Source organism: Rhamphochromis sp. 'chilingali', assembly GCF_963969265.1.
Source record: "Rhamphochromis sp. 'chilingali' genome assembly, chromosome: 21".
In the NCBI taxonomy this organism is placed as follows: Eukaryota; Metazoa; Chordata; class Actinopteri; order Cichliformes; family Cichlidae; genus Rhamphochromis; species Rhamphochromis sp. 'chilingali'.
The window spans coordinates 28,429,637-28,451,594 of NC_137949.1; the positions used below are offsets into that span (position 1 = coordinate 28,429,637).

The 21,958-nt window shown below is 43.0% G+C and overlaps 2 protein-coding genes across 2 annotated transcripts in view; both read left to right on the plus strand.

Moving 5' to 3' along the window:
* The first annotated feature begins 248 nt into the window (after positions 1-248).
* Positions 249-9,476, plus strand: pkdccb (protein kinase domain containing, cytoplasmic b). Its single transcript, XM_080871609.1, is given in 8 exon segments — positions 249-492; positions 495-1,108; positions 1,842-1,973; positions 3,634-3,905; positions 4,232-4,311; positions 4,616-4,723; positions 7,988-8,164; positions 8,456-9,476. Coding segments are annotated over 8 exon segments (1,725 nt in total). The 5' UTR covers positions 249-257; the 3' UTR covers positions 8,563-9,476.
* Positions 9,477-17,081: 7,605 nt separating this feature from the next.
* The window catches only part of eml1 (EMAP like 1), a 52,866-nt gene continuing 47,989 nt past the window's right edge, over positions 17,082-21,958 (plus strand). Inside the window, exon 1 of the mRNA XM_080870112.1 lies at positions 17,082-17,236. Coding sequence (XP_080726238.1) covers positions 17,209-17,236 — 28 coding nt within the window. The 5' untranslated portion in view covers positions 17,082-17,208. The remainder of the gene's footprint in view (positions 17,237-21,958) is intronic.

A 21,958-nucleotide genomic window follows, 5' to 3' on the forward strand; every position in this document is an offset into this window, starting at 1 on the left:
GTGTCTTGCCCATGGACACAACGACCGAGACTGTTCAAGCCGGGGCTCGAACCGGCAACCTTCCGATTACAAGGCGAACGCCCAACTCTTGAGCCACCCCTACGCGTTGTCTGTTTATTTGAGGTATATGCAGTAGTGCCATTCCATACATAAAATCTACGCGTTTCAATACTCTATACTCTCAACTTGTTTTCTTTTCTTGTGTCTTTTAAGTAAATATTTTCATTACTTTTCATGACTTTCTTCAGATTAACTCCATGACTGCTGCTGTAAAACCAGTCACACTGTGTGACAACGCGAGGTCGAGCTCTCCTGCAAAGCTGTCCGGCGGGTGTAAAGTTACGAGCCGGCAGGACACACCTCTAGAGGGAGTTCCCGGGGAGGTGGAAACAAGGAGCCGATCGTTCCTTCCTGCAGAAAGTCAGGAGCCCTTTCACTTGAGAGGGCGATTACCTCCGCCGGCGGCTGTGCGTCTTGGCAGCTGTAGCCGTGCCTCAGAGTGAAAATGCCCGGGATGGGCAACTCTTTACGCGCGGCTGCCCTCCTGACTTTCGTGGTTCTTTCAGTTCTGGTGACGCTCCTGATCAGCAGCGTGCAGCAGTTTGGAGCAAGAATCTCGCACTTTTCCACCGCACCTTCTGGTGATGACGAGGAGTTAGCCTCGCTCCGCGAGGCGCTGATTCACCAGCTCAACGAGAGGCGAAAAGAAATTATTCCGCTGCTTTCACCTGGTGTTGGTGATGATGATGAAAACGGACTGTTAGGAGAAAGTTTTTCCCAGCGTGACTCGACTTTGGATTACAGTCTGTGGAATGAGATCACAGTTGGCTCCGGGAAAACGCATCTGGATGAAATGGGTTGTGATTCCCTAGCCGACATGCAGGCGGTGGAGATCCTCGGATCGGGATACACCAAGCTGGTTGTCAAAGTGAATCTAGCCGGGGAATCTGAGCCGGTGGCGCTGAAACTCGTCAACGAGCAGGGCATAGACATGGGGAAGTGCGTGGAGGACTTTAAAGATCCTCGGGGATGTCGCGAACTCGTTTCATTCAAGCTGAGGAAAGAAATGGTCCTTCTCCAAAGACTCCAGCATCCGAACGTCATTAAGGTAAAGTTTCCTCTCCCTCTGCTTTGAGGGTTTGTTTTTTAATCAGTTTAAATTGTTAAGTTGCGAGTTCAAATGCTAAAACAGCGTTTAGTCTGCGTCTTTCTCGGTGTTTATTTAAGGGCCATGAAGTTTCAGAGGCTACTGTTGACTTCTGAGCGTTCCAGCTGGGGAAACTGGATAAAGTGAAGATTTTCCATAATCCTCGTACTACAGCTCACATTTTCCTTTGTTTCACACACACTGAGCTGCGTGAAAGGTTGCTGCAGGGCCTTCCCATCTAATTAAATTAAATTCGGTGACCCTCCTCTGACCTTTGGGTCCAGTTTAGCGAGAGCAGACAATGTGACTCTGTCCTCCTCTACTATCCATGGTTGCATCTGAAACCCCCTGGCGCTTATTCACTCAAACCATTACAGCCCAATTTAGAAGAAGTTTGAGCTAAACCCAGGGGTTTCTTTCTCGTGTCCTGCAGTCGTGTGACAGCCCAGTTGATTCATTTCAGAGATGTGCTGGATTCTCTTGGCTATAATGTAATTTTTCAAATTTTTATCACAAGTCATAACTGCTAGAGCGAGCTTGATGACACATTGTATGCAATCTTTGCTCAAAACCTTAAAGAGACTTTAACCTGTTGCTTTCTCTGAATTAAAATGTAAAAAACAAACAGTAGCATGATCTACCCTGCTTTTCTTTATTGTACTGTGGCTTAACCTAGTTATTTTCCACTCTGCAGCTGAAGGGTCACTGTGCTGGGGGCCCAGGAGGAAGAGAAGGCGAGGCCGAAAGAGTCACAGTCATTCTGGAGCAGGGGAACCCTCTCCAGATGATCCAGCTGCTCCAGAGCTCCTGGGAGGACAGATTCAGAGTAAGCACCACGGCGTGTTTTGTCATTTATCTCATACACTGCAGACGCACTGGGAAGTTAGAGGTATCTGTTTCACACTTACTGTGCACAGAGCATGTGCAGGCCATTGTTCAAGTCTGCAGAAAAGGTGAAGGTTGAAAAATGACAGAGGCCGATGTTGGAAACTCCTGGAGGTCGGGCATCTGTCCCTCGGTACATTTGATCAGGCCGAGGTTTTGAGTCGTGATGGGCCCTGGAGTTAATCCACTTATGACTGGGAATGTCATTTCATCCCAGACACACACTCTTAGATGCACACATACAGCTTTAGCGCAACCCCCCTCCGATCACAGGTATGCTCCACAGTGGAAGCCAACAAAGGCTGAATTTACACTCCAGGGATTCAGATATGCTCGCCTTCGCGCATGGATGTGTTTGAAAAGGAGAGTGGTTGGAAAGGGGGGGGAATGCCTGAGCATGCATGTTTTGTTTTTGGACTGGCAAAAAGTACTTTGGCATTCTGCACGTATCATCTCAACAGTGGGCAACTTTTTGCTGCATCACCAAAATAGCAGTTCATAATAACCCTCCCCTTGAGCTGCTTGGCCACTTTCAGCTACATCGCATCTGTGCAAGCTTCAGTAATCCAGGGGTGTTTGGTTTCAGCCAGCCCCGTTTTTGCCATGCCCCCGATTCCACCAAGCGACGTCCAAGAGACTCGGAGCATTACCTAACACTGCAGCTATGTTTGTAGTGTGACAGAAGCATTTCATGCACTTTTAGCACATGGCTAATGCTTTAATTTTGCTTTTGGTAGCCTTACTTATTCCCTCTCTCTCTGTTTTTATTATAGGATTTAAAGAGTACTATAAAAACAGTGTCAGGAAATGGTTTGCAAATGTGGTTGGTGAGCCGTCTTTAAAGGAAAGGCTTTTGCATGGCTTCCAGTTTTAACCATTTTTAGCCATTTAATTAAACCTAATTAAATTGTCCAATGTTCTGAGTTTTTAGAGGATAAAACAAGTCAGTTTTTAACTTGAAAACAAGTCAAATAATAATATTTTTAACAGGTTTTTGTTGGCCAAATGACATTTTTCACTAACAAGATAATTACTTATGATTATGATTATTTTTTTTTATATTATAAATTATGGTTGAAAAAATAAAATGAGAGAGAGAGAGAATGGAAATAAATTTAAAGTCATTGTTAAAAAACTTTTAGGTTCTGCAAAAAAAAAAAAATCTAGTATTTTTCTTTTATTGTACAAAATGTAGTATTTTTGGATTTTGTTGGTATGACACAACAATCACTCTGAACACTGCAGCCTGGTTTTTCATCAGTTTCAGACCAAACCATGTGCAACACGCCTAAAAATGATATATGAAAATCAAGAAAAAGCTTTGACGCCTGTAATTATATTTGTATTTGATACATTTTTTAAAAACATTTCTTGACATTTGATCACAAATATTAACATTAAAGAAAAAATAAGCATATTCTCACGTCAGACAGCTGAGTACATACTTGATGAATGACTTCAACGGTTATCTGGTTATAAACCGTAACTGGCTTCAGTGACAATGCATTTAGCGCTTCAAGGCCAACGTGAAATATTCCTGAGCAATATTTCACCACTGTCACGAGTCCAGCTGATCAGACTTTGTTGTTTCTAATCTCCAGGTGTGTCTGGACCTGGTCCGGCTCCTCCACTTCCTCTCTCAGTCGCCTCTGGGCTCCGTGGCCCTGTTGGACTTCCAGCCTCGGCAGTTTGTCACAGTGTCCGGCTCGCTGAAGCTCACGGACCTGGATGATGCCAGCGCGGAGGAGACCACCTGTCACACAGACGCAGACTGCACTCTCCAGTTTCCACACAGAAACTTCACTCTGCCCTGCTCAGCTCGGGGTGTGTGTGAGGGGCTAAACGAGAAGAGGAACATTTACAACGCCTACAGGTAAAAAAAAAAAAGTGACAGTTTTACTGCGTGATAGATAGGAGGAGCATCGGCTACACGGATAACTACATAAATATAGAACAAGCTGACACCTAAAGTGTTGACAGTGGAGACGTGCAGCTGGAAATTTGCAGTTTGATGGGGAAAGTGTAATGAATGCATTGTTAGTTTCAGTGGGGGGGAAAAAGAGCAATTTCCTTTTAAAAATGGTTCCGATTTTTTTGACAGCTTTACGATCTTTACGTGTGAGACGGAGCGAGACGGCTATGCGATAGGGCTTGCCCAACTTTCTCTCTCTCTGAATGAGTGTCTTTGCCTGACCTTAGGTATTTTTTCACCTACCTGCTGCCTCACCAGGCCCCGCCCAGCCTCACACACCTGGTAGACCGCATCATGAACGCCACAGGTGAGGATGAGAGTCGTCCCGACATGACGGGGGACGCTCGCTACTAAAGATCAGAAGGCAAATCTTTCCATTACGGCAGTCGTGTAATGACATGCCTCTGCCTAAGTGCTTCTTTTAATGAGCAAGACAAGATGCTTCATGACATGTAACGCAGTAATGAATACAAGTAGTTATTTGTTGAGATCACACAACTGGGAGTAGACAGCATAGTGTAAAAAAAAACATCCATAATGCCTGACTTTATGCCTGTAGTCACTTAAATCTTTAACCAGATTGAATTCATTGTGCGTGCGTGTGTGTCCAGGGGAGCTGAAAGCTGACATCAATCAGACGCTGGAGGCCTTTGAACACATCCTCCACCTCTATAAGTCTGGCCTACACCTGGAGAACCTGCCTCCATCAATAATCAGAGGTAAGCGCTCGTGGAATGAAGGCTGCTTTATATAAAAGCACACTGGGCTCTCTTGTGGACCTGTTTCCCTTTTTTTTTTGTGAGCATGAAGAGAATGCTTGGCTTTTTTTAATCTACTTGTAGAGAAAAGCAGACAGTCTACACCTGTGTTTTCATTTTCTACTTAAGAAGGGAAAAAACTGAAAAAGAAGGGGCTGTTTTGACAGGTTTATTAGGCAGCTGGAATGAGGGGACGAGACTAACAAAGTGAGATTAATCTCGTATGTCTTTTGTTTAGAGAGTGCAGTTGGCGTTCATTTTAAAAAGAAGTGTTTTTTTACTTCATTACATTTAAAATTCCTCGCTTTTTGCTGTGCAGAACGGCCACGTAAACAGTTTTTCAAAATCTTTGTCCTACTTGTTTCTGTGTTCGCCCAGCCTAAGCGCTGAACGTCCTTCACTTTTCTTCTCTCCAACTCGCTTCCACCACGCCCCCCCCTCCTGCCCCGCTCCTCTCAGCCGTATGAAATATTAATAACAGAATGACTGGCTGCGTTCCTGTGGTGAGATTTTCCGTCCCCCCAGATGCTGGACTGTTTATATAGCAGCACTTTGTGAATTTAATCACAGATTCAGGGTAAAGAGGCCCTGGTGCCGAGGCTGACACCGGGAGGGAATGTTTCAGCTTAACAAGGAGGTGCCAGGAGACAACTGCTGCTGCTGCTGCTGAGTGTGTGTGATAAGACTGTGGGGGGGAAAAAATGCGTGTGTTTATTAATTCAGCATATTAGCTGAAGCAGAGGTATTTGTGGGTGGAGGAAAAGCCTGTGCTCAGCACCAGCTTGGCTTATCCGTTTCACATATTGGGGGAAATAAAGCTCGTGGCTCAATCATGTTGAGAATTCAACTCCATCCAGTAAATTACCAGCATCTGGTTAGCCTAATTTCCTATATTGGGGAAATGGCCAGCTTTATCGAAGCTTAAAAAATCTCCTTGTTTAAAGTCGGTCCTGATTGCTTGCACACTTCAGATTTTACACAGATTTAACAAAAAGGGAGATGAGTAGTAAGCATATGAAGGGCTGGTGGGCATATTTTTCCACATTTCCCTTATTCCAGATGCTAAGCTAAGGTGGTTAGCTGCATGCTCACTGCACTAACATGAAAAAGGTATTAAACTTCTCGTCCAGTTCTCACCAAATTAGTCATTTTTACAAACTGGAAAAAAAGCTGCATTTTTGTCGCACACATGTAACATGCCGCACTCTCCTCACATTATATACCAAGCACGCCCTCCCCGGTTTGAGGCAGGGGCAGTAGTTAAGCTGCAAAATTTCTACCATCACCCTCTCACATATGTCAGTGCCCTTAATGCTTCAACCCTGCTCCACCTCCCCAGCACACTCACCTGCACACTCCAAGGGGCGATATTTACTCATCGCTAACCAATTTTATATGGAACACGTTTTAGCTCAGAGCACAGAAACCAAACTCTGTTCGGCTGCTGTAATAAGTCATTTCCAATGTGACTTATCTGACAGAACTGTCTTTTTAAATGATTAAACAGCCTGAGGGGGGAAAAAACTGAGTAATTGTGGGATTGTATATTAAAAGCCACATGAATTAAAACGTTTTCCCTCAAAGGAAATTTAAAAAAAGAGAGAGAAAACATAACTGCAGCCAAAGTCCCAACTTATCTTTATAAAAGAAGCCAAATGGCAACAGAGCTAAAGCTTGTGTAATAGTGTGTGTGTGAGAGAGAGAGAGGGAGGGAGACTCATCAGGTCCAGAGTCTTAATTTGAAATTGTTGACAGATGCAGATTCATAGGTAATGTGGATGTAAGCTGTCCGCAGCTGAGATCATCTCTGATGTGATGGAGGGAAACCTGATGAAGATATACTGTAGTTTCCTAAAAACTGCTGCAACTATAAATCCAGCTGTGTACAGAACTGTAGAGACCGCATAGGCCGGGCCGTAAATTCACCGTTAAATGATATTCTATATATTAAAAGAAAACGAGGTCCTTTCTCCCATTCTTCATCTTAAACACTGAGACTTGTATGTCTTTGTCTCTTTAACAGCTGAGGTCTGCCACCCCAACAGGCCTCATTTTTTTTCTCCCCAGAGAAGGATCCTCCAAACACTCCTTCTCCTTGTTCCCTTTTCTCAGAGCCAGAAGGCAGATCCTCGTGTCTTTTTCCTCGTAACAATACTCCCCCACACACACCGCCTCCTGCCATTTAGGAAGGTTAACAGTTTGTAACAGTGAGCCTCCTCCGTACGGGCTCACAGACGAGGCTTTTGTCCATTTCTTGTGTGTGTGTAAGTGTGTGTGTGCAGGCATATGTGAGCATGGGTTCCTCTCATGGCTCCTGCTAATGTGTAGCAGATGATTTAAGGCCAGATCCACAAGACGTCTGACAGGAAGAATTATAATGATGAATGTACGGCAAATGTTTGGAAAGTGGACGATGAGGTCGATTGAGAGTGTGTGTGTGTGTGTGTGTGTGTGTGTGTGTGTGTGTGTGTGTGTGTGTGTGTGTGTGTGTGAGAGCAAAAAATCTCTGGTGTCAAATGAAACGTTTGACACATAATTAGAGACGATGACAGACGCAGAAGGTCCTGCTTTGGCATTTCGAACAAAAACATTGCTGAAAACAATTTGTCGCCTAATAAGTTAGTTGAGTAAAATAAGAAATCATTTTTCAAGCAAAAAGAATTTTGTGATTCCTGCTTGGCAGCTCTGTTCTTTGATCCCATGTTTAAAAAAATAAATAAAAAGAAATTAAGACATTGGCTTGTATTTTTTAAAAGTATTTCATAGTATTTTACCGACTAAATTATTGTTTTCATTTAAGAAAAATATTGCAAATTAATTAATAATTTAAAGTAATACTTTACCGCTGGCTAGTTTATTATAAATAATACGTAATAATGTATGTCAGCACTTTGAGGTAATTCCAGACCATCGGCACATTTTAAATCCTGTTCTGCCAGCAGTAGATTTACATTTTCACACTAACATTTTTGTGTCCTTTTATCATAAGAATATCTGTTCTTTAAATATCTCCCAACCAAAACCAGAGTCTGTGTTTCTATGAGACGTAGTCTTACATTTAGGGATCCCTTATTTTATTTTCATTAGCATTCTTTTCTTTCAGTGCTCCAGCGTGTTTGTTTTCCCTCCAGGGATTACTAAACTTCCGTGTTTATGCCTGGAGAGCATTTCAGAATCTTTCAGCAGCCTCACGTACTGAAGTGGCGTCTCTTCTTCTGTGGTTAGATTACACTGTGATGCGAGGGATGGGCACTTCTGGGAACGTGGAGTACCGCTGCTGGCCATCCTACAGCCAGCAGGGCTGCGTGCTGTCAGTCCACAGTGCCCGAGAGGCAGCGTACACCTGTAACTCCCACTCTCAGTGCAACAGCTTCACTCTGACGGGGCAGAAGACTTGGACAGGTTAGTAAAGCCTCCTCTACTGGTTCTACTGGTACATAGTTCCCCATCTCCCATTATCAAGTAGACATGGAAAAGCACTAGTTGTATGACTTTCCACAAAACCACACCTGCCACATGACTAGAAGTGCTAAGCATACAATTGCTGCTCCTTTTAATCTTCCAGTGAAGCTTTTTTAAAGTTTAAATACACAGTTTAAATTTTCGAGTCAGGACTTGTCACTTTCTTGATGTTGCCAGTTTGTTTAACGTGGATCTGCTTTTCTGTCTCTCTCTTTGTTTTCTACTCTGTAGGCCGCCTCCTAGCCTCTTTCAGGAGTGGCTTCAGTCACTTGGTGCCTGATGGGACGTCAGAAGTTTATGTAAAGAAGACAAAAGTTGTCGAAAAATCAAGCGCCTGACGTCCGAGCGAGTTTCTGTCAAAATGGGAGTTACCAAGAGATGGCACACAGCGGGGCGATGGGAACTGATGCAAGACGTGGCACTCGAGAACCGCGTCCTCCTGTTTAACAAGTCAAACGCAGCATGGCTCTGTGGATCTGCAGGAGCAGCGTGGAGACCAGGCTGACGAGGAGGCGTTTGAAGCCAGCAACTGAATGTGATGTATTTATGGGGCTTCTTGCTCTGTGACTGTTTGATCTGCCTGCCAGCTCACTCCCCTCTGCCAGCTACTATTTAAAGGGATTTCCCTTCAGGTACAATTAAGCAGGGAGAGCCTCATGCCCTTGACATTTTTTTTTCTTTTTACCTTTCCTTTATTTGCCGTGTGCGTCAGCTTTCACTGTGAGGTCGAGTCCCTGTTGCTAGATTTTTTTTATTTATTTTTTTTAAACCAAAGAGGTAAGAAGTATAGTCGCTGAGCATTTGGAGCCCGAGGATGAGAAAGGAAAACAAGCTCTTATACAAATACACTTTGATGTTAATGCGCAGAGGTTGTGGCTGTATTTTCGTGGTTCCCTGGCTTAGCTGCACCGCCGCATGAGACGGCAACAACCATGTAAGCGTTTACACATCAACAATGAGCAAAGATGATCAAAACCATTCCAGAGCAGTCTTTTTTGTTTGCTTTAGATACTTTTGTGCACTTAGTTATAGTGTTTCATTCCTAAATATTTATATGATTAAATGGACTGTAATTGTTCTTACATGTTTGTGCATTACAGCTTTCATGCACCTTGTGGGTGATACTTTTATTTTCAATGAAAAATTATTCATTTGTTTTTTTTTTGTTTTTGTTTTTTTAATACTTCCCGTGTTGTTACTGTGCAGTTTTTTTTAGTTTGTACAGATATATAAATATAATGTTTCTACTGTTTGTTTTTTTTAGTTGTGTTCATTTGCATTTTTATTGTATTCAGTGTAACTGCAACTAACAGCCTGTTTACTTCTCATTAACACCTTCGTGTGTGTTTCAGTGGGGGGAGGGGGGCCTAGAATGTGTGTGCTGACCTGGTTTTCTGTGTGTTTTTTAAGCCCTTTATCTTCTCGCATGCCCCCACATCCACTATCTGCAGCCCATCTGAATGGCTCAGAGGAAAGGAGCTCCACAGAGTTTGCATAATACCAGAAGAATGCATTCTAATGCCCCACCACGCTGAGCTCATTATGAGCCTTAATTAATACATGTAAATTGGCTTACGTGCCAGCCCTTTCTCATGGTGAGAGAGGGTGCATTACTGTAAGACAAAGGCAGACATCAGGACAATCAGAGCTCAGTTTGTGGTTAGCACACGAATGGGCTGCCATCTGTGCCTGCCAGAAGTAACCTGGCGAGGTTGAGATAAGGGCAGGTCTGTAGGGTGGAGGGATTTGTAAAGTCAGATTCAGAAACTACTGAGTTTATGCTAGGAGAGGGTTAAACAAATACCTGGTGTGATACGAACAGGAGATCTCTGCCACATGCCATCAACGGCTCTTCATCTATTATCTTCTGAGGTAAAACGCGAATGTTGATGCACACACACAGTTTAAGAAGCGATAAAAATCTGTTTAATTTCTCAAGAAGGCACGCCTACGTCACGCCGGAAAACGCCACTCAAACAAAAATGGAAGCAGCAAATTCCAGATAGCTCTGCGGTGAGTCTTTACCGTTCAGCCATACCAGTGCCACTGACTTGAAAGGGCATGTCCCTGTCTACAAATAATTGTCTTTGCCTTAGGTTGGCCCCTTGTTGTCTGGACAAAGCCGGCTGATTAGAGTCCAGATGATAAAGATAAGGAGTCTGACTCAGATTAGATAAGGCAAAACCAAAAGCCACGTTAACTAGAAGGACTGGTTTCCTGGTGGGAAAATTTTCCCAACACATAACATGACTTATAGTCAGAGAAGAGCAGAAGAAAAATGATCACAGTTTGATTTGTGTGCTGTTTTGTAAAAGGTTTTATTTATTCACACAAAAAAACCATGGGAAATTTACACATAATCAAATAATTCAAAGCCAGCATTTTGGGCATAAATATATAGGGTAAAAATTAAACACAACAGCTTAGCTTAGCCTGGAAAATATGTCACAGTACAGAAAAGCTATATGCTATATGACACATAGCTTCCCTATACTACACAAGTCCTTTTCATACCATTTTAAAACACGTCTTCCCCATTATTAATATTTACAGGCTATCCAAGTTTGTGTCCATTTTGTTCTTTGATGAGGTAAATTCTAACACTAATTACAAACTAGCATGCATTATACCAATCAAGCTAGCTAGTGCTAGCTATCAGCTAGATCCATACATAGTCACTTTGGGTGGTGTTGTATGGTTTCAAACACTATTTAAGAAGGTAGTTTGTTACTCCTTGTCATGAAATGGTGTGACGGGACATTCCCTTCTAGAAAAAAGAGCCATTTATACATCTGAGTATACATTTAATAGCAGTAGGGTAGCTTTTTCTAAGGTTTGTGCTAAGCTAACTGGCCTAGCTTTGAAGTGGCAGTTTCCTAGTCTTCATTCCAACATGCCTGTGGTATTCTCATTAATCGATTGGTGTCCTATAAATACACACACATGCAGGTCGGGACACACAAATCACATCTCAGGAATTTGGAGAGGCACCAACAACGAATTGCTGACTCTGTAAGCTCATTGCAGGATTTATCCTGAGATGAGGTCTTTACCTCGATAATGCAGTGAAACAATCCCTCAAGTGATAAGCTGTAATTTAGTGAAATGTACAGCTGTGGTTCATCCTTCTCCACATCAGCTCAAAGAGGAAAACTTCTGGCGTCACATTGGGTTTGTCTTGACAGTCTTTTTGACAGAGCTAATGGATGTTTTGGCCTCGCGCAAAGGTTGCACATGTTGTTTTATGCTTAAATGTTTTGAAATACATTAAAAATGCAGAATGTTGATAGATTAATTAGGTTATTCAGTTGGATGCAGCGAAGGAACAACAATGAGTCTTTCTTTATGCTCAGGATTTGCTGGAGAGCCTAGGGGGTGGGGGGTTAGTGAACCCCCGAGTAGATCTTCACAGCATGTTCAGTGAGTCTAAAAATAATCGCTTTTCCCCTTAACTCTGTTTTTGGCTGAAACCAAGGACAGAGTTTTGAAGATTGAGGGGTTTTTTCCCATAAGTTGTTTTTGTTTACGGATGTTTTCACTGTAGTGAAACATTTCAAACACAGCGTTCCCGTCCATGTGTTCCTGTGTGGCACACTGTTCCTCTGTTTTTTAAGGCGTGTAATTGACAAGTCGGTCTTTTTGAAAGGCTCGGGGAATGAGCGGGGGAGGAGAATGATGTTTTTTTTTTACCCAGCTCCATACCCCTCCATTTTTGTTTTTTCAAGTTTCCAGTTTCACCGACTTGTTTCCGTCAGGTTTTATTCATGACCTCCATCTGGAAATAATATAACTTCATGAAAACACGCCATCAGCAATTTTTTTCGAGAACACTAGTGCGTGCATGTGCGTGCATATGTGCAGGGAAGGCGACATTAGGGCTTCTTCTGCTGGGTTCAGGCTCTACTGATGCGACGGTGTTAGTTCAGTGAAAAACACGTCTGTGACTAAGCTAAGAACCAAAGCCTCCATCATCCCCACTTAAAATCCTAGCGCGATGCATTTGTGGTCTGGCCAAAAGTCTTTGATTCAAATGCAAAGTTAGTCATCAAATGTCAGAAACCACAGCTGCTGGGAGAAATTACGTGTCAGGAAAGGTCTCTGGTGAAATGTTTGACCTTGGCTCAGACTAAAAATATGCATTAACTGAGTGAAAGCCTGCATAGTTCTGCAGGAAAGAAGATCTGGCTTGTGTTTGAGTTGCTCGCCGGCGCATATGCTTGCCCGTGACTGGAAAGATAGAGTGGATATTCACTCGACTCCGGGCTCACAGAAACGCCTCTGTGTCTGTCTGCCATTTTGGCCGTGGTACACACAAGACTGGCCGGTCACACCTGAGAGCCTCTGAAGAGCAGCCAGACATTTAGTCGGCCTGTCCCGAGCACAGAGGCGTCTTAGTTTGCAGGCATATCTAACTGTCGAGCTAACTATTTGTCTGTCTGCCTGGAGCCGATATGATCTCTTTTAGAGCCATAATGGCTTTAGCAGGCCCTAAAGGAGAGAGAGCAAGTAGGTGTGTGTGAGGAGAGGTTTTCATTTCTGCCTGTCTGCATTGGAAGGGGGGGTGTGGCTGGATCATGTTTTAAAAGCCCCGAAGTTAACCCCAGTCAAAAGGTTTATCCCTACCACTAAAGCCACAGAGACATCTTGAAAGCTCTAATAGCTTCGTGTTGTATCCAGTGACATCTCCACAGACCTGCTGCACAGCTTTCTGGAGCGTAGCAGAAGTGCTGGATTTGTTTGTTTCACGATGGGTAGCTGACTTTAATCAGCGTCTGTCCATATTTATTTAAGGTCTCCGAATGTTTGCATCAGTGTGGTGCTATCACAAAACCCTGCTTCATTATGAGAACCCCACATGTTTCCCTGCCCTGCATTCCCTCCTGCTATATCACAGCAGCAGTCTGGGTCATTTTTCTTTTGAACTCCCCCACACCCACACCCTCCTCTCTTCCTCACCAGTCCATCCATCATACAGAGTCTGTGGAGCCTCCTTCCACTCCACCCGTCCCCCTTTTCTGTTGCTGCCTCTGCTTTCTCTCTTTCTCTCTGTGTTTGAAACGCTCCTTCGGGCCACAACCTCCACAGCTTTGCTATTAATTTAGGCCTCCGCCGCTGTTGTTAAATTGTTCCACTTCATAGCCAACATAACTCCAACCCTGCATCAGTGTCCTCCTCCTGCCAGTCTTCCACGGCAACCGTCTTCTACCAAGTCGCAGCCCACAACTGCTGCGAAGCATCTGGAGTTTCTGCCGTCTTTCAGCCTGGCTGGAACCTGAGGGCAGGGCTGCTCAGGATCAGGAACTGTGGTTTGTGTATATGTGTGTGTGTTTCTGACTACCACTGCTGTTCAAATCAAAGTGTCTGCCTTTTGTTACTTGCTCTGGAATCCCCTCCGTCACACCTCGGCTGCCCCCAGGCAGAGGAAGACTTCCTTCTCCTCAGTTAATCTTCCACCACAAATACACTGTGGACCCCCTCTGAGTCACAGGATTATAGACAAATTCAATTAATTAGCACATTCAGGACTTTTAATTTGTGTTTTGTTTTTCTTGTAAACTACAAACAAGGTTAGCCACTGACATGTCTCCATCTGAGATGCGAGGAATAGGGTTTAAAAGATGAAGATAAAATATTAAAAGTAGCACTCTTTCTATCTAACTGTTGTGGGATTAATTTTTATGTGTTTTTGTTACATAAATAAACATATATATAAGTGATGTCTTTCATTTAGCTTTGTATGTGTCTTGGATTCTTTAGGATGTGTCACAATGGTTCGGAGACAAAACCGGAAAGTAATTAAAATGCGTTTTTACAGAAATACGCTATGAAATGAATCAATTATAAATTAAAATTATGATGGGAAATAGAAGTGATTGTTCTCTGTGTTCAGCGCCGTGGAGAACAGGTTTTGTTTCCGAGTGCAGGTCGTTAAGAGAGCTGTGAATCCACAAGTCCCCAATTAGGGTTCTGCCCACACGGCCATAAAACAGTTAGTGGAATCATTTGGAGGCTGTTAGATTTAACACTATTAAGAGTTCATTAGTACCTGCACTCACAGCTACTGTAGCTATTGAAGCATCATTAACAGAGACACATTAAAGTAGGCCTTTTCGCTCAGGCCACCTTTTATCGACACCTGCGATAGTTCAAAAATGCCATTTATTGTGAGATACAGTCGCAGTTTATTTTACTCTAACGTGCTGTTTTTAAACATACACTTACAGTGTGGTGTATTATAACACACATACTAAAGGGTTAAATATCAGAAGTCACAATTAATAAGCAGTTCAGCAAGTAAAAAATGTAATTGTTTAATTTTTTAAGTCTTAAATGAACATCAGCAAACAGTGAATCTTAGAACATGTGGTGTGTGAATGATGCACGAAAAATCATCTGCACACAAAACATAAAAAAATAGGGAGCTTTTCCATTTATGATGTAAAACAGTATTAATATTAAAGTGTTAGAGAATATTAATTAATATTTCTATTATTATAAATTTGGCAATAAAAGATTATGATCACGTCTGGTGAAAGAAAAAGAGTATCAAATACAGCTTACAGACAAAAAATCTGCAGTACAGTTACTGAAGATGGATTTACCTAAAAGTTCACATCGAATTCATTATTTTTAAAATAATTCACATGGTTCAGAGTACCTACTGCTATCAGCATTCAGCATTTTGCTGGCTGGCTCGATTAAAAAAGGTCTTGGCAGAAAATCAACATAAAGGATCTGATTGCTTTAACGGCCACGCCTTAAAGTTTACTTGTCTGATACGTGAGAAGGTCAAATCTCATTAATAATCATCTGAAAGAATGAAACGTTATACGTCTGAGGCTCGCCGTGATACAAAGACCCCCGGGCCACGAGACGTTTTACTGTCGAGCCTTTAAATGAATATTTAGTTACCCATTGCTGCTTCTCCATGCTTGCCGGTTGCTCCTGATTGTTTGTTTTACTGTCACTGCCTTTTTATTCCAGCAGTTTACATTACATCCTGTTATTTTCCTAGTTTGTGCCCCAATTACTGTCACCATTACTAAAATAACACAGCTGAAAATCACCGCTGGTGTGTGTTTTCCTGGATTTAAATGAAGTTAAAATCTGGGTTTTTCGGACTGTTGACATTTGTTGCTTGCAAAGAGAGTGCGTGCTTCATCAAACAGGTGGCCTGTCATCATTGTTCTCACTGTAATTTAGTCGTAATTATCAAGTAAAAGCAAGCCTCTAACTGTACGGTAATGCAGGTTTTATAGTTACCAGGCTATTGTAGGGGTCACACATCTTTTAAATGTCCTGCTTCTCCCAGTAACCTGGTTTCTTGTGTATATGTGCCGTTGCCATGCAGTTAATACGAGATGCAGGCTGAAAACTTGTATTAAACTGCTTTACAGTGTAATTAAACACAATCTGGGCATAGGTCTGACATTACCTCAGCCACAGTTATTACATGCGAGTAAAACTGCGCTGCGGTGGCTGGTTCACTTTCTGTTTGCCAGATCTCACGGGGGTTCAAGAGGTCTCTATGGGGTGAAGGTTTAGGTTGTGTTTACAAAAAGGCCTTCAAGCTCCTCTGCAAACAAGAGCTGGAGATCAAACAGCTAAGCTGGTCCCAGTGTGAATGCTGGGCTGCTGGGCTGTGGGGAGGGCGGAGGGGTTACTGACAGGTCTGGTGGACAGATAACAGAGCAGGAAGCCCTCTAACATCTCATCCCCTGTGTTCTCTCAAATTCTCAAGATAACCCCGGTCCCCTGGCACTTAATCCTAACCTTTCTGACACTGGTTTTGCTGGAAAAGTCTTCCATCTGACCCACACTTAATCACATGCTGAACTTTTCCCTCTTGTTAATCCTCCCAGTCAAGTGACAAAGGGTCAGCTGAGTAAGCCGAGAAGTAATTCAGAGCTAAAAGTGTGGAAAGGCTGGCAACGAATTCAATAAAAGCTGCAGGCAAGTAGGCCGGTAATTCGTGCAGCATTATGAAGTGTCTGGCAAGCACTTTTCTTTGTCTCCTCCATCACAAAAGGATTTAAAACAAAGGGTGAAAGCTGACGTGGATGATCAGTAGCCCAGCTTTTACTTTCCTCTTGTCTAGTTTGTCTCTTCACGTCTTGTCTGGCCACAAAAGAGAGAACTAGTTTTCTGCTTCCTGTCTGCTTGTATTTAGTAAAAACAGAGTAAATGGAATTACTCATAAACATTGTCTCTGACTTATTTATAGGAAACAATACGCAGCACTGACCGAGTTTATGTTTAGCTGTCAAAAATGCAGTCTTGACGAGTCATTTGATCCTGGAATTTTCTTGGTATCTAAGCTGCTTGAGGACCTGGGAGCAACACAAGGTTTCTCCATACAATCCTCAATGAGGCACTACTGCCCTCTGCAGGAAATAAAAGTGACTACTGCCAAAAATGCCGAGCTTTTCCGCCAGGCCTGGGCAAACCTGTCTCTCAAGGGATAAGAAGTTTACTGAAGGGTTTCTGTTACAGGCTGGAGGGATGAGGAGAAAAGCACACTGGAAAACAAATGTGGCTCTGGTTATTTCATAAGGAGTTTCTTAGGAAAATGCTTAGCCTGCCTGTTTTGTCGGAGGCAAAGTGAAACAAAACTCTTATCTTTTTTAATTTTAATGATTACATGTGCTTTCAGTAGAAAGCCTGTGACATCATAGCTCAAAGGTCTGTCATATCTAAGAGAAACAGTATCCCAAGTGAGGGCTGTAGTTACAAATTTAGTGTCCAATCGCGCGGTGTCCGATGTTTGACTGGCATATCTAAGGGCCACTAGCCAGATTGGGAGCCAGAGGGAGAGAGTGAAAGCAGACAAGGCGATAGAGAGTCTTAGAGTGAAACAGTCTAAGAGATAAAAGTAGAAAGCAAAGAGTTGGACCACACATTGAAGGAGGCACAAATAGAGAAGAAGCAATCAGCTGCTTACACCTAACTGACCAGGGAAGACGCTGTCCCGAACCTCTGTGGCCATGTCTGACTGTGAGGGGCTCCCTATGGGTAAGAGGAGCCTGAGTCTGCGTGACTTTTGCATGGGAATGTTTACGCATGTGTTCGAGAGAGATATATGAGAGTGCACATCTTGCAGGTCTGGAAATTGGATTCTGTATCATCTGCATTTGCTTCTCTGTTTTCTTTCACTGTGTGTACATTTGAAGGAGGGGAAGGATTTGGGGAGGGGAGGAAGGGGGTGGTGGTGTGTGTGGGGGGGGGGGAGCAAGTGGGAGGGGTGGGTGTCTTTCTCAGCCCATCCTGTTTTAGTCTAAACCCTCTGCTGGGACAGCTCACCCAGCAAATATTCAACTGCAGCGAGGAGCCTGTTCAGCTTGAGGCCTTATATGGAAACTTGGAGCGAATTCCCTTTTGGTTTCATCAAAATAATGCAGAATGACTGCCCATAAGTTTTAATGTGAGATGTGCAGGGAAGGAGAGAGAGAGAGGAGGATGAAGGTCAGGTTGGATTAAGGCAGGGAAGTCCCGGCAAAGCTGCGCATTTTGTCGGTTTCTCCAATTGTTCCTGTGAGAAGGATGTTTGGATACAGCAGTGCTACATGTGTGCCACAGCATTAAGCTAAAGGTCATTTTTGTGCAAGTGCAGCCAAGCTAAGAGAAGAGATGAGGCCTTACTGCTTCCAACAGAAACAATCAGTTATAAATAGAAGCCTTTCCCCTTGTCTGGTCCTTTCACTCCTGCACTCTCTCACTCATGTTTCATTCTCACCTCTGTCTACCCCCCCCCCCCCCCCCCCCACACACACACACACACACACACACGCCCCCATTCTCACTGTGGGTCGTGCATGACTCTTTCTTCCGTGTAATTAAACGCGACTCAGCAGAATGAGAAGCCTTTGAAGTCGGCAGTTATATAAACTGCAGCTTTGAGACGAGCAGCCAAGATTTTTTGTGATTGTGTTTAATGAAGAGCTGACCACGCGGTGGCCACGCCTCCTTATCCTATGATATCATTCCCTATTGCATTTGCCAGGAAATGGCATCAAACCCGATAAGCTAAATCACTTCCAAGCTCTCATTTCAATGCAGATTCATTTTTAGCCCCTCCCCCTTCCCTCTTTCTTGCCCTTTCTGTCCTGCTGATTTCATAACTCAATAAAATTCCATAACTTTAAAAGGCTTCTGCTGCAGATCTATATTTCCAGCTTTACACTCCAGTTTTTATGCTGTTTAAAACTAATGTACTCAGCACGTGCATATTAAGTTCGTTCATTCATTCCACACGCGGCAGTGACTCAGATGTTTTGCACAGGCTTTAAACCTTTTATCCACACATTCTGTATCTTTTTGAAATCTTTGCAGTGCAATTTTTAGGTTTAGTTAAACATGTGTTTCATATTTTAAACAGCCTGTTTCAAGAGCAGATGTTTGTGTGCAAAGATGACAAAGCAATGGTGCACGCATGTCTGGGAATGAAGATGTTATCTGTAGGAAGCGGTGTTTGGGAAACAGCACTTGGAGAAATAAACAGTTTAAAACAGCAGCCTAACGGTCAGTGAGTCTGATATAGGGACGCGTTCGAGTTCAGTTTCTGTAAACAAACTCCTTAAAGAAATGCACATTATGTATTCATGCTTGAGTAATATCACATGTGTGCATTTAAAGCATGGCTTGTACTGATGATTAAAATGTATTTCTTAATCCTCATTAGTTAGTTTTGGGGACACCATGGACCTGAACCATGTGGTCCTCTTGTTGCATGTTATCTGTGTGCATGCGTTGGTTTTCTCACGTTGGCATGTGTGGCAAACAACCACACACTCTCACATCCACAACCACAGTCAACACACAACAACAGTCTGACTCTCTTAGATGGTCTGGTGACATATTAAGGTTGTATCTTGCTTTTTTTGTCCATAGCTGGGCCAGCTCTTGGATTTATGTAAGCATCCTGCTCATGCTTTAAAATTAAGTGTAACTATATAGTGTAGAAACTACGTGATATGCAGAGAGGGTAGATTAAATTGTTCATATCATGTTCGAGTGAAGTAAGTCAATAATACAGCAATGTTAAATCTGGCGACACCGCACATGATTTCATCTCGCGCACTTTGGATGGTGGTTTGGTGAAGGCATCCATCTCAGTCAAGTTGAGCAGCCGCCTCTACTTTTTTGGGTATACCGATAAAAGGAAATTGGGCGGTTGTTACATTTACAAAAGTCTAACTTGTAATTTGAACAAAATAATGTCTTGTGTGTTTGGTGAACGTAATTAAATTATGTAGGATTTGTATGAAATTCAACAACTTAATTAGTTCTTGTTGAGGTGATCTGATACAATCTAGTAAGAGTGATTAGTTGCTGGACTCATGAAATTCACAAGATCACATGAGATTTCAAACTGCAGGAAAATCACTGGAGTTATAAGAGGCAGACAACTACACACACACGGACACACACCACGTTTATGCTATCGCCATTTGTTGTGGTTTAACCTGTCAAGGACAAAAACATACTGAAAATTCTGCATCAAGCCTTGAAATCATAGCTTTCCTGCTTTTGTTAAGCTGTTGCCTCACAGCAAGAAGGTCCTTGGTTCAAATCCCAATTCTGGCGGATTTGCAGTGGGTTCTCTCTGGGTATTCTGGTTTCCTCCCACAGTTAAACATCATGTAGTTATTAGAGTTGTTAAGTTTGCCGATGACACCACAGTGCTCGGACTTATATCCAACAACGATGAGACAAACTACAGGACAGAGGTGCAACAACTAGAGTCATGGTGCCACGACAATAACTTGGTCTTAAACACCAAAAAGACCAAGGAGATCATTGTAGATTTCCGGAGGAAGGGTCATAACAACCATCTGCCTCTCTTCATTGGCAGTGAGGCGGTGGAGAGGGTGAGCAGTTTTAAATTCTTGGGGGTAACTGTGACCGAGGACCTGTCCTGGGGCAACCATATCACCTTAGTTGCACGGAAGGCCCAACAGCGCCTCTACTACCTGAGGAGACTACGGAGCGCACACATTCCCAGACCTCTGATGTTGAACTTCTATAACTGTGCCATCAGCAGCGTTCTGACGTATGGATTTCTAGTGTGGTTCCCCAGCTGCACCAAGGCCGACCAGCAAGCACTCCAGCGGGTGGTGAAAGAAGCTGGCAGAATTATTGGAACAATTCTGCCAGAGATCAGTAATATCTTCCCCACTCGCTGTCTGAGGAGGGTGCACAGTATCCTGCGGGACCAACATCACCCTGCGCGCCACCTTTTCCACCTGCTGCCCTCAGGGAGAAGGTACAGGTCTATACAGGCCAGAACATCCAGACTGGCCAACAGCCTGTATCCACAGGCTGTGAGGCTCCTGAATTCTGCCCCCCTCCCCTCTCTGCCCCCCTCTCACGGACAATAACCATATCCAACTTCTTAATAGCACTGAACTGGTTTGCATTGGTGCATTATATCTTTATTCTCTCTTCCCCCCCCCCCCCCCTTTCTTAAATAGACAACCATCATATCTCACAGTACAATAATATTGAACGGGTTGCATTGTTGCATTTTGTCATGTTTCTCAGGTCTTTGTCTGAATGTCCTATGAACATTACCTGTCTTGTTCTCATGTTGTTGCTAAGGATTGTCTCATTGCACTGAAGTCACACTGGGTTAAATATTTACACTTGGGTTTTAAGGGGTATTTGTTTGTTTGTTTTTTACGGGTTGTACGGAAGCCCCAAACGCAATTTCATTGTTCTTTGACAATGACAATAAATAAATACTTGACTTGACTTGGTGATTCCAAATTGCCCATGAATGTGAGTGCAAATGGTTGCTTGTCTCTATGTGATAGACTGTCCAGGTTGTACCCTGCCTCTTAACCTATCACTTTGGGGTTATGCCCCAGCCCCCTGCAACCCGGATAAAGATAGGAGGATGGTAGTAGTAAATCCATTCAATTTTTATGTAAACCAGACTCTAGACCTTGTTGAACATTGTGTAATATGAAGAAAGCATGTAGTATTTAAGTGACCAATTACTATTGGAGTAAAAGTTATTGAATAGTGTTGGGATAAAATGACAAAATTGTGAAGGATTAAAATATTCTAAGAGCTCAACTTACTTCATCTAAACATGTTTCAATCATCCACTATTGAATTAAGTAAATCCAACACTTTTTTTAGTGTATAACAACTAAGATGAGATACTTAATGCAGAATTAAGTGATACTGCCGTCAAAATGTCTAATGAAAACAGTCCTCGTGTTGCAAAAAATCACAAAACATAGCGGCTGATAATCAATTTGATTTTCCTTTTTTCTGTGTGTTAATACTTGCCTACAATTAATAGTTGTAGTCCTACTACTGTCCCATAGGTGGCAGTATTGGTATGCTGAATGAGTGGCTGTGGTAGTGGTCATAGAATAAAGACAAAGCAAAGGGCCATAAAAGGTGGCAAGTTCAGCCCCGTTTTATGGGGCTGGGAAAGTGAAATAAAATGGAACAAAAGTACATCTGAAAAGCAGCTCCGGCTGCTGTGTGTCACTTAACTGAGACTTTTGGGGACAGAAATAGAAAGTGACAGAAAATGTTGAGCATCGAGCCACATTAGATGCAGTATACCTGGACGCTCTTGAGTGTGCATGTCTTTGTGGCGAGTGGGAAGCTTGTAAGAGTATGTGTGTCTCTGTGTGTGTGTGTTCAGAAATGCAGATGACAGTTAAAGATGGCGTCATGCACGACTCTCTGACGTCAGACCTCCATCTGTGCCCTGAA